At 43.5% G+C, this 13751-nt stretch overlaps 1 protein-coding gene across 1 annotated transcript in view; it reads right to left on the reverse strand.

Annotated features, from left to right (window-relative positions):
- LOC121585807 (zinc finger transcription factor Trps1-like) overlaps positions 1 to 13751 on the reverse strand; it is a 192799-nt gene that overhangs the window by 119413 nt on the left and 59635 nt on the right. The window contains exon 5 of the mRNA XM_045226583.1: positions 4814 to 5480. Within this exon, the coding sequence (XP_045082518.1) occupies positions 4814 to 5480 (667 nt within the window). The remainder of the gene's footprint in view (positions 1 to 4813; positions 5481 to 13751) is intronic.

A 13751-nucleotide genomic window follows, 5' to 3' on the forward strand; every position in this document is an offset into this window, starting at 1 on the left:
TTACATTTGGTTATCAATGCAAAATAGTCTACTTTGATGAATAGCCTACAGTGGGGGAAAAAAGTATTTAGTCAGCCACCAATTGTGCAAGTTCTCCCACTTAAAAAGATGAGAGAGGCCTGTAATTTTCATCATAGGTACACGTCAACTATGACAGACAAAATGAGGAAAGAAAATCCAGAAAATCACATTGTAGGATTTTTAATGAATTTATTTGCAAATGATGGTGGAAAATAAGTATTTGGTCAATAACAAAAGTTTCTCAATACTTTGTTATATACCCTTTGTTGGCAATGACACAGGTCAAACGTTTTCTGTAAGTCTTCACAAGGTTTTCACACACTGTTGCTGGTATTTTGGCCCATACCTCCATGCAGATCTCCTCTAGGGCAGTGATGTTTTGGGGCTGTCGCTGGGCAACACGGACTTTCAACTCCCTCCAAAGATTTTCTATGGGATTGAGATCGGGAGACTGGCTAGGCCACTCCAGGACCTTGAAATGTTTCTTACGAAGCCACTCCTTCGTTGCCCGGGCGGTGTGTTTGGGATCATTGTCATGCTGAAAGCCCCAGATCGAGGGAGATTATCAGTGGTCTTGTATGTCTTCCATTTCCTAATAATTGCTCCCACAGTTGATTTCTTCAAACCAAGCTGCTTACCTATTGCAGATTCAGTCTTCCCAGCCTGGTGCAGGTCTACAATTTTGTTTCTGGTGTCCTTTGACAGCTCTTTGGTCTTGGCCATAGTGGAGTTTGGAGTGTTACTGTTTGAGGTTGTGGACAGGTGTCTTTTATACTGATAACAAGTTCAAACAGGTGCCATTAATACAGGTAACGAGTGGAGGACAGAGGAGCCTCTTAAAGAAGAAGTTACAGGTCTGTGAGAGCCAGAAATCTTGCTTGTTTGTAGGTGACCGAATACTTATTTTCCACCATAATTTGCAAATAAATTCATTAAAAATCCTACAATGTGATTTTCTGGATTTTTTTTTTTCTCAAGTTGTCTGTCATAGTTGACGTGTACCTATGATGAAAATTACAGGCCTCTCTCATCTTTTTAAGGTGGGAGAACTTGCACAATTGGTGGCTGACTAAATACTTTTTTTCCCCCCACTGTATATAGCCTATAGATCAGATCAATGAACCAAGCGACAACACTGCCCCCCACGGCTGCGGAAGGAATGATACGGCACGTCTCAATTTTCAGGATGTAAAACCGCTATGTATTACAATGTGACGTAAAACGCCATAGCAACGCTCCGAATCTGTGTAGAGCTTGTAGTAAGCTTTAGTCATCCTAAAGGCCACCAGAGTTTAATTGTCACTGTGGTTCAGCCAACCAGAGAGGAAAGGCAACTGGGATAAATTATCCAGATTAGTGATAAAAGTATTGATGTCATATTGATGCAATTGTAAATAATGGCAATGAATGATGTCATTGTAAATGCAATCATGTAAGTATTAATTGTGGCGTTGATGTGGCTTTTGAAAAAAAAAACTTTACACCAGTTAAAATCCTTCCTCCTCTTCACTCTCATGACGTATCTTCCCCAAATAAAAAGCTGTAATCTGTAACTAATGTTGAGACACAGAGCAACCCATGTCACAGATTAAAACCTGAGAATATGAAGGGAATTTGAGAAAGAAGAGTACTATACTATACTTTTACCCCTTGTAAAAACTCTAGGCGATGGATGACTCATAAACTAAGTCATGGTAACTCAGAAAATATTGTGACGATCAACACTAGAAACCTCAGAGTCCTTCTGAATCCCTTTAAGCCTGAGCTGAACCCAAAAAATTCTTATTCAACATTTCCTAAAGGTTATGGTCTAATCTCCGCCCCCGCCCTGATCCTTCCACACACTGCATCGACACGCCTTAGATAATGACTTAACCACGCTGCGCACAACCTTGCCACACCCGAGCCTGGCGTCTGCCAACGCAGCCAGGGCTGCTAATGTCTCCCCAACCCAGAACTATCCAGAAAGACAACAAAGAAAAAGAGAAATGCCAAAGACAACCTAGATAGACTAAGAGAGACTGAACAACACACGAAAGCCCATCATTCATATCCACACAGTCCAGTTCTGATGTTGAGAGCCAAAGTGTGTTTAAAAAAAAAAATGTGTACTCTTCTTTTTTTTGTTGCCAATTCGTTACATCAGTCAATGATACATTCTGGATGGTCCCCACGGGAAGCCAACATTTTCTCAATGTTCTGTGTCATTGAGGTTGATTAAAACGTGGGTGAAGCACAGCAGATGGGAGCAGATGATGTCAGAGCTTCGTGGGATAACCTGCCGCCACATCCTCCCTCTGTCCAGTCCAGCTCAAAGTAAACGCTAGCACCAGAGCGGAGTTGAGTGGTCGGAAATCCCGCTCATCGCTCACGGAGCGGTGCTCCGGCGCTCCACGTCCTTTTCAACCGCTCCGCTAAAAACTGCTCCGCGCTCACAGGAAAATAAACTGCCTCTACAAATTTGCTCCTCTCATTAAAATCGCAATTTAACCAAAACCCATCTATTTTTGTGACTACCTGAACCAACCATTTGGTTTTGAAGCATTGAAACAAAACCATATGGATTTGAATGAAAAGTAGTTGAATAAACATGAAAAGGTGAACGTAAGAAGCTCACATAATTTCAAATAGGCTACATGTCATATTAAACAGCATATAAACACTCTGAATAGGCCAGGAGCCAGACAGGGAGGCTAAATTATTATTTCAATTATTTTCAGGCTATAGACACAAAGCACTCAGCATTTAAACAACATTTTGTTGTATTCAATCATTATAGTCTATAAATTGTGCATATAGGCTGTGAATTACTTAGAATTAAAAACAAATTAAATGAAAAATGACTTATTAGTGCCTTTGAATTCATTTTTAGAAACACGAGTTTGTCCAGTCTCTGGCTTCAGGCTCATGCGACCGCGCCTTGAGTCAGGCCAGCAGCGGAGATTCTCCGCGCTTGCAGAGCCACTGGGGACGCTAAACACCCTTTAGGCCACTCTCGCCAGGCTGGGCAGAGATGCAGAGTTGTTTTTTTCATTTTTCTATAGGTAGGCCTAAAGGTTTTAAGACAAAATAACTCAATCAAAACGGAAAGCTCCTTGAACGTGGGAATATGCCAGGCCTATTGGGCCAAAATCAATGATGGCCTCTTTTAAGAGATCTGATTTTTAGTGTATAAATACTTTGCTACAATGACACACTTAATTATCTACCCACCTCGTTCCTTTCTTTTAGCATGTGCACGTAGTAATAAGTACCCCATCATGCTTTCAGGATACGTGTCTTTTCAGATTCCACAGTGATTCTTTAGTTGTGGACACTACATCACCACACTCCCTCTCTTGCTCTTGGTCCTCATCTTTGTAAGTCACCTTGATTTAGCACCTGTGTGTTTTTATCAGTTTCTTTATGAAAATATTTAGCGAACTCCATGACAGTAGCTAAAGCAAGGGGCTATAGCAACACACAAGTAGACTACAAATGCATGCTGGGCCGGGCAAGCCCTGAGCTCGTGAAGTGAGCGCTACTGGAGGAAAATTGGAGCGGGGCGAGAAGGCCGAAGCTCCAGCCTTTGGGAATCTCTCTCCGCGCTCCAGTCAAATTGGACACGCTCCGCTCCTCGCTCCGCTCCAGCTCCGCTCACATACTGTGGCTAGCACACTTTGAGAAGACATAAGAACATGTCGTGAAGCCGTTGGATCCACACTGAAATATATACAATTGCCTGACCTTGGGGAGAAGATATTTCAAATGGAACCCAATTCTAGCTCAATGTCAGATGGCTGTTGTTGTGAAGGCGTCACATGAAATTTCATAAAAGGTCCCTTTTTGAGGCACTTGTCTTCTGCTAATGGTGAATTCTAAGGCAGTCTGTTCTCTCCACACCTTTAGAACTACAGACAAGCCCCCCAAAATAGCCTGCACCGCCAGTCTTATCTCTGACTTTAAACACTGTTTTGTAGATATTTAAAAACTCACTAAGCATGACTGAATGGGGCCAGTTGGCATTTTGTGGCAAGTATCCCGATTCTGAAGCCTCTGAGTTAGCAGTAAATCTCCAGGAGGTGTGTACAGTATAAACACAGAACACGCACACACAGACAGACACACGCACGCTAACACACACAAGCACGCAAACACATACGCCAGATACTGCTGCTAATCTCTGTGATCTCCTCTCTCACAGTGTGTGAGGTGAAGGATGATGACTCAAAGTTTTCTCTGCTGTCAAGTCTCCAAGTCATTGTGAAGAAGGAGGAGTCCTTCAAGATGGCCGCTGTCTTGTTAACTATCCACTGATTGACAGCCTGGGAGTCAAACGCCGATGTCAGATCCACAAAGTGGGCTGTCCATGAGGGCTAAAGACCCGTTGGCATCACCAGAACAGATGGACAGCAAGAAGAACATTAACTCCAAAGCCAAATGAACCTGCGAGACATTCAATACAAAATTGCTGAGCTGTGCTGTGCTGTGTGTGTGTGTGTGTGTGTGTGTGTGTGTGTGTGATAAACATGGTGGGAGACTAGAGCGAGACACTAAGGATGTGAGGTATGTGAGGGATGGGAACATAATAGAGGATCTCTGGTGTGGCACAACTCTGAGTTCCACCATTGGTCCTCTCTCTCTGCACTGCAGTGACCTCCAGCAGAGCACAGAAGCAGAATGTAGGCCATTAAAACACAGGACAATGTAGTCCAAAACAGGCTGTTTTTTCATGAATACAAATGGGTAGTGGATTGAAGAAACAAGACAGGAGCGAGGGTGAGGAAGGGGAGAGAGTGGAGAGTTGTCTTACCCGTAGGAGTGACTGGGACTCCTCCTTGGCCTTGCCTTCGGTGGGTGAGGAGTACTGCTGCGCCAGATGCCCAGACTTGTCAGCCCCACCGGGAGTCTGTCCTGGAAGGAAGGCCTTGGTGTCGACCCCCCCCAGACTGAACACCAGGCCTGGGGAGTCCCTGAGCACCGCCGACCCCCCCTTCTGCTTCTGGTGGTGCTCCTGGGAGGCAGCCACGGCGTTGAGTAGACTCAGGCCGCCCTGGGGGAACTGGGCCGGACTACCCATCAAGACGTCCCCGGCCCGCTCCTTAGGCACCCACACCAGGCCTGCTGCGTGGGCTTGGACCTGGGCCTCTCTGGCCTCCATCCAGCCCTTGGACCCCTGGGCCTCCTTCTCGTCCAGGGCCTCGCTCTTCACCCCCTCGGCCCCGGGCCCTGCCTCGGCGGCACGGCCCTCCGGGGGAACCAGATTGTAGAGCTTGAGGTCGCCCTTGCTCTCCTCCTTGATGCTGAGGGTGGAGGGGGTGGTGGCGGAGCAGCCGTTGGTGGTGACGGAGGAAGCGGAGAGATGAGAGGAGGAGGCAGAGGTCTCTTGGCAGTGGGCCGTGTTGAAGTGATCCAGCAGTGACAAGGTGTCTGAGGCCGTGAAGCTGCAGTGGCGGCACCGGCAGCAGCCGTGAACTCTCCTACAGGGAGCAGACAATGGAAGGGTTAATAAAGGAGGGACAGTCTTAACAATGAGAAAGCATGGACAGGCAGGGGGAAAGAGTGGGAGACAACATCATCAGGAAATGAATACTGGCTTGGTCAACACTGTAGGTAATATTCTGTTTTATATATACTCAGGGTTTCTCGCTTTATTTAATAATAATAATAATAATAATTATTATTATTATTATTTATTAAACTTTTATAGCGCTATTCATTACATAAAGAATCTCGAAGCACTTTATTTAGACAGTAATGAATTCATTGAAATCGGGTGACTTATCCCGGGGAGTGTTACCACTACTACACAGCTCTGCACATTTTTACATTTACATTTTAGTCATTTATCCATAGCGACTTACAGTTAGATGGAACTACATTTTGACTAGTCATGCTTATCAGTATATACGTTCATTTGCATAATTGAGTGGAATTAAATCGGCGTGTGTGTACAGTATATTCGTTATGTACCTTATTTATCACACGTGTAAAGCATACAGATACAGAACCTTTGGGCAGAAAATCTGTCAGACATCGTGAGAACTGCAGCTACATCATCTCAAACAGTATCCAGGGCAACGGAAGGCAGGCGACGTCAGCGAGTCACACACCACTTTGCAATGAGCTGGAGGCAGTATGCATTTTGAAAACATATACTTAATTATTTGAAACCTGAACATTTTACTACATATTGTGAGGCATGTCTTACCTTGCTTCAAAGTAGCCTAGCCAAAATCAGAGCATATCCGTGGAGGCAATTATTTTTTATCAACTTTCATTGTCCAGTTGCTAAAAGGCACAATCCTAGTCATATTAGCAACCAATGCTAGTTGTTGCGTATTAGTTTCTAACAGATATTTTCATGTCTGTCACATGAAACCACTCGCCAACTCAATCATCAAGTTTGCAGACGACACAACAGTAGTAGGCTTGATTACCAACAATGATGAGACCGCCTACAGGGAGGAGGTGAGGGCTCTGGGAGTGTGGTGCCAGGAAAATAACCTCTCACTCAACGTCAACAAAACAAAGGATATGATCGTGGACTTCAGGAAACAGCAGAGGGTGCACCCCTCTATCCACATCGACGGGACCGCAGTGGAGAAGGTGGAAAGCTTCAAGTTCCTTGGCGTACACATCACTGACAAACTGAAATGGTCCACCCACGCAGACAGTGTGGTGAAGAAGGCGCAACAGGGCCTCTTCAACCTCAGGAGTCTGAAGAAATGTGTCTTGGCACCTAAAACCCTCACAAACTTTTACAGATGCACAATTGAGAGCATCCTGTCGGGCTGTATCACCGCCTGGTACGGAAACTGCACCGCCTACAACCGCAGGGCTCTCCAGAGAGTGGTGCGGTCTGCCGAACGCATTACCGGGGGCAAACTACCCGCCCTCCAGGACACCTACAGCACCCGATGTCACAGGAAGGCCAAAAAGATCATCAAGGACATCAACCACCCAAGCCACTGCCTGTTCACCCCACTATCATCCAGAAGGCGAGGTCAGTACAGGTGCATCAAAGCTGGGACAGAGAGAATGAAAAACAGCTTCTATCTCAAGGCCATCAGACTGTTAAATAGCCATCACTAGCACATTAGAGGCTGCTGCTGCCTATTGAAATCACTGGCCACTTTAAGAAATGGAACACTAGTCACATTAATCATGTTTAACATATCTTGAATTACTCATCTCATATGTATATAATGTATTCTATAATATTCTACTGTATCTTAGTCCATGCCGCTCTGTCATTGCTTGTCCATATATGTATATATTCTTAAATTCCATTCCTTACTTAGATTTGTGTGTATTGGGTATACAGTTGAAGTCGGAAGTTTACATACACCTTAGCCAAATACATTTAAACTCAGTTTTTCACAGTTCCTGACATTTAATCCTAGAAAAATTCCCTGTTTTAGGTCAGTTAGGATCACAATTTTAATTTAAGAATGTGAAATGTCAGAATAATAGTAGAGAGAATGATTTATTTCAGCTTTTATTTATTTCATCACATTCCCAGTGGGTCAGAGTTTACATACACTCAATTTGTATTTGGAAGCATTGCCTTTAAATTGTTTAACTTGGGTCAAACGTTTCGGGTAGCCTTCCACAAGCTTCCCACAATAAGTTGGGTGAATTTTGGCCCATTCCTCCTGTCTGAGCTTGTGTAACTGAGTCAGGTTTGTAGGTCTCCTTGCTCGCACACGTTTTTTCAGTTCTGCCCACAAATTTTCTATAGGATTGAGGTCAGGGCTTTGGGATGGCCACTCCAATACCTTGACTTTGTTGTCCTTTAGCCATTTTGCCACAACCTTTGAAGTGTGCTTAGGGTCATTGTTCATTTGGAAGACCCATTTGCGACCAAGCTTCAATTTCCTGACTGATGTCTTGAGATGTTGCTGCAATATATCCACATAATTTTCCTTCCTCATGATGCCATCTATTTTGTGAAGTGCACCAGTCCCTCCTGCAGCAAAGCACCCCCACAGCATGATGCTGCCACCCCCGTGCTTCACGGTTGGGATGGTGTTCTTTGGCTTGCAGGAACCCCCTTTTTCCTCCAAACATAACAATGGTCATTATGGCCCAACAGTTCTATTTCTGTTTCATCAGACCAGAGGACATTTCTCCAAAGAGTATGATCTTTGTCCCCATGTGCAGTTGCAAACCGTAGTCTGTCTTTTTTATGGCGGTTTTGGATCAGTGGCTTCTTCCTTGCTGAGCGGCATTTCAGGTTATGTCGATATAGGACTTGTTTTATAGATACTTTTGTACCTGTTTCCTCCAGCATCTTCACAAGGTCCTTTGCTGTTGTTTTGGGAATGATTTGCACTTTTCACACCAAAGTACGTTCATCTCTAGGAGACAGAACACGTCTCCTTCCTGAGCGGTATGACGGCTGTGTGGTCCCATGGTGTTTATACTTGCGTACTATTGTTTGTACAGATGAACGTGGTACCTTCAGGCGTTTGGAAATTGCTCCCCAAGGAGTTTTTTCTGAGGTCTTGGCTGATTTCTTTGATTTTCCCATGATGTCAAGCAAAGTGGCACTGAGTTTGAAGGTAGGCCTTGAAATACATCCACAGGTACACCTCCAATTGACTCAAATGATGTCAATTAGCCTATCAGAAGCTTCTAAAGCCATGACATCATTTTCTGGAATTTTCCAAGCTGTTTAAAGGCACAGTCAACTTAGTGTATGTAAACTTCTGACCCACTGGAATTGTGATACAGTGAATTACAAGTGAAATAATCTGTCTGTAAACAATTGTTGGAAAAATTACTCGTGTCATGCACAAAGTAGATGTCCTAACCGACTTGCCAAAACTATAGTTTGTTAACAAGAAATTTGTGGAGTGGTTGAAAAACGAGTTTTAATGACTGTCGGAGCTAGAAGCACAAGCATTTCGCTACACCCGCAATAACATCTGCTAAACACATGTATGTGACAAATAATATTAGATTTGATTTGATTTGATGTGCAGTGCCCTTTTGACAACTGTGTTTTCCCACTAATTGCATTATGGAACGAACATTCGCGCGTAGCCTACTGCCTTGTATGCATTGCTGTGATTATATAATGTGAATAAATAATAGTTGATCAACATTTGAAGCTAAACGTTCTGATCTGTTGCATCAGACTCGTTGCTTTTTAACATTTCTTTAATGTAGCCGAGGCCTATTGGTTGGATGAAATTAGGATCTATCGTCCCACTACTGTCCCAGAGTTTGTTTTGGAATAGGCCATTTCTTTTTCGACAAGCTGACCAATAGAATAGGTCAACTTTTCTACTATGGGAGATAGTAGATTGACATAGGCTAGTGATGTTGCTGTTCAATACTTGTCTTCTTGGCTGAGGAAAAGTTTTTATAAATTTTTTTTAAGTAAATGTGGACAGTTATTCTAACACAGTGGTTCCCAACCAGGGGTACTGGGGGGTTACTTAGTCTATCCACAGGGGGTACTTGAGAAAACTCATGAGACCATAGGCCTACTGTAGCTCACCATAGGCCTACTGTGGTCCTCTGTAGCTCAGCTGGTAGAGCACGGCGCTTGTAATGCCAGGGTAGTGGGTTCGATCCCCGGGACCACCCATACACAAAAATTTATGCACGCATGACTGTAAGTCACTTTGGATAAAAATGTCTGCTAAGTGCCATATTATTATTATTATTATTATTATAAAATGCACATGAGTGGGTACTTACTGTAAGGGGTACTCCGGGCTGAGAAAAACTCAGTTGGTGGTACAGTAACTGAAAAAAGTGCTGGAACCACTGTTCTAGCATCTTCAAAGTACGCATCAGAATTTGGAAAGAAGGACCTCTAATGTGCTAGGATCTTTGCAACCTCGACTTGCATGTTCTGTTAATAGGAATTACCGTAATCTAAATGTGATTTCTGTCATTCTGAGCACTGTGGGTCCGGTACATTTCTCAAATGTCCGGTGAATTTAAATGCTGCCAGTCAAATGTCCAGCGCCACATTTTCCTAACGTAAACCATGGTGTGTGTGTATGTGTGTGTGTGTGTGTTTGTTTGTGTAGTCTCTGCAGGCTTCTCTGAACTGTTTACATCTCAGCCAAAGCATCTATCCTTTGGGCTAGCACAGAGCAGTTTTCTTCAACATAAAACAACTGTTTTCCTCCTAGCCCAGAAAACTAAACAAACGGACAAGTGTGCAACCTGAGACACAGTGGTTGTTTTCCGTTTTTATTAGAGGGGAGTTATGGTGAGTGATAAAGACAGAGCCTCCTCCACGGCCAGTCCTTCCAGAAACAGACACAATCACATTTTATGACCCTTTAAAATGAGCATACAAACAGCTCTCTCTCTCTCTCTCTCTCTCTCTCTCTCTCTCTCTCTCTCTTTTCTCTCTCTCTCTCTCTCTCTCTCTCTCTCTCTCTCTCTCTCTCTCTCTCTCTCTCTCTCAATTTAAGGGCTTTATTGGCATGGGAAACGTGTGTTAACATTGCCAAAGCAAGTGAAGTAGATAGTAAAATGAAATAAATAATAAATATTAACAGTAAACATTACACTCAGAAGTTTCAAAAGAATAAAGACATTTCAAATGTCATATTATTTATATATACAGTGTTGTAACTCTCTCTCTCTCTCTCTCTCTCTCTCTCTCTCCTCTCTCCCTTTCTTTCTCCTTCTCCCTCTCTCCTTCTCTCTCTCTCTCTCTCTCTCTCTCTCTCTCTCTCTCTCTCTCTCTCTCTCTCTCTCTCTCTCTCTCTCTCTCTCTCTCAATTTAAGGGCTTATTGGCATGGGAAACGTGTGTTAACATTGCCAAAGCAAGTGAAGTAGATAGTAAAATGAAATAAATAATAAATATTAACAGTAAACATTACACTCAGAAGTTTCAAAAGAATAAAGACATTTCAAATGTCATATTATTTATATATACAGTGTTGTAACTCTCTCTCTCTCTCTCTCTCTCTCCTCTCTCCTCTCTCTCTTTCTCTCTCTCTCTCTCTCTCTCTCTCTCTCTCTCTTTCTTTCTTTCTTTCTTTCTTTCTTTCTTTCTTTCTTTCTGTTATTCACTCCCTCACTGCTGAATGCAGCAACATCTCACACACACAAAGGAAGGTCTGCATTCAACATAAATCGATATCCTCTCCTCTTCCCGACCTCACTGACAGCAAACACAAATATTTATGTCGACCGAAAACCGACAGTTGATCATTGGCTGACCCAGGGACGTAGTGTGAGGATTGGTGGCGTCGCAGAGTGACGGGTTCTTCTTTAGACGTTCCCTGGCTGTAACACGTTATCACAGCAGACTATCATTTGCCAGATATTTGTTTAATTAGGAATAAGCTTTTATTTTAATATTTACCACTGTATCGGTACCAACAGCATTTTAAACAAATAGAAGAATGGTTAAATTAGCATTCTTTAGAGAACCCCCCAAAGTTTGACTTTGTTGCATTTAGGGGGAATCATGTCTCATTCAGGTGGTCTGAGACCCCCCTGGGCCCTGCACTCTGGGTTTAGGGTCAGACTTATCACTGATATATAAAAAAGTCAAATTATTTTTTATTTTTTTAAGTTAAATTCTGTTCAACAAAGTATTATTTTAAGTTTAAAATAAGCTGCACATTATCAGCTAAAGTGCAGACTTTTACAGTCTATATACTGTACACTGTATATATGTAAATGTATACTCGGGGAAAGATAGTTTTGTTTATATTCATGATGTATTCATGATCTCTTACCAGTCCCTCTAACTGTAACAAGTTGCACACCTAGGAATAATGAGATGGTTTAATTAAGGTGTGTGTTTAAACATGTATCACTCAATTACCGCCATAATTTTAAAGTATTACATTTTTAAAAATGTTTTGTCATTTACAGAAGCTCTTATCCAGAGCGACTTACATTTAGTGAGTGCATACATTTTTCATACTATTAGCAATTATTATTACACAAAACTGTTGAATACTGTTTATTAGAGTGATGAAAAGGCAAAGTAATTTAATAGATTTAATTCAATTAAGGAACAGTTATCAAGGTAACATCATTTTCTTCCAATTTAGAAAACTAACTATGTCTAACAGTTATTTAAATTATTTTTGTGTCTTGTCCCCTTTGTTGCTTAGAAATGTATTTAACCTTTGACACATTGTTTTTTGCCATGAGAATAAGAATGATATCTATAAATTGATTAAGCAGAGTATGATATTTGAGGGAATTGCACTTGAGGGAATCCCCCCCACCACACAGATAGGTCCGCACGCACACGCGCAGTCATATTTTTGTGCAAGTCCAGATGTATCTGTCTGTACAAGATTAGCTGCAGTCATACACTAGTGGATGAATAAGAACAGAGAAAGAGGCCATCTTGGCAAGTATCTTTTTCTCTTCCGCTATCTCCTCTCTCGCTATCTCCTCTCTCGCTATCTCCTCTCTCGCTATCTCCTCTCTCTCTCTCTCTCTCTCTCTCTCTCTCTCTCTCTCTCTCTCTCTCTCTCTCTCTCTCTCTCTCTCTCTCTCTCTCTCTCTCTCTCTCTCTCTCTCTCTCTCTCTCTCTCTCTCTCTCTCTCTCTCTCTCTCTCTCTCTCTCTCTCTCTCTCTCTCTCTCTCTCTCTCTCTCTCTCTCTCTCTCTCTCTCTCTCTCTCTCTCTCTCATTGGAGTATCTAAAAATCTGCACTTTCCCTAAAATACATTCACATGCTTTTATTGATTTTGTTTTTGGGGTTAAAAACACAATGTCTCTCTCAGTAAAAGTATTGAGTGGATGTAATTTGTGCGCTATGAAATGAAACTCCCCCAGCTATGCACCAGTGAATGTACTCAATACTGGGAATTTTACGGGGGCTGGTCGGCAGATGCGGAGCTGTGAGGTGAACTGGACTGAATCACACCAGTGTGACAGACAGATCCCACTGACATCACAGAGGAAATGGAAACTCTAGCCCAGCACGACTTGTAACTTGGCTGCCGGTGCCCTTCTCCCTGAGGAGTAGGAGGAGGGGGAGGAGGGGGAGAAGGAGGGAGCTGGAAGGGTTTTCCTCCCCCTGTACACTGTACAGATAGAAGCAAACAAGGGAGTGATGGTCTGGGACAGGTGGGACTGAGCTGGAGAGGCTGGGGTAAAACATGGGACCGGGGGGACTGAGCTGGAGAGGCTGGGGGTAAAACATGGGACAGGGGGGACTGAGCTGGAGAGGCTGGGGTAAAACACGGGACAGGTGAGACCTGAGCTGGAGAGGCTGGGGGTAAAACATGGGACAGGGGGACTGAGCTGGAGAGGCTGGGGGTAAAACATGGGACAGGGGGGACTGAGCTGGAGAGGCTGGGGTAAAACATGGTACTGTGGAAGTCCTCCATACCTGAGCTATACAGGGTAAGGATGCTGTGGAAGTCCTCCATACCTGAGCTATACAGGGTAAGGATGCTGTGGAGGTCCTCCATACCTGAGCTATACAGGGTAAGGATGCTGTGGAAGTCCTCCATTCCTGAGCTATACAGGGTAAGGATGCTGTGGAAGTCCTCCATTCCTGAGCTATACAGGGTAAGGATGCTGTGGAAGTCCTCCATACCTGAGCTATACAGGGTAAGGATGCTGTGGAAGTCCTCCATACCTGAGCTATACAGGGTAAGGATGCTGTGGAAGTCCTCCATTCCTGAGCTATACAGGGCAAGGATGCTGTGGAAGTCCTCCATTCCTGAGCTATACAGGGTAAGGATGCTGTGGAAGTCCTCTATACCTGAGCTATACAGGGTAAGGATGCTGTG

This window comes from Coregonus clupeaformis, chromosome 17 (assembly GCF_020615455.1).
Source record: "Coregonus clupeaformis isolate EN_2021a chromosome 17, ASM2061545v1, whole genome shotgun sequence".
In the NCBI taxonomy this organism is placed as follows: Eukaryota; Metazoa; Chordata; class Actinopteri; order Salmoniformes; family Salmonidae; genus Coregonus; species Coregonus clupeaformis.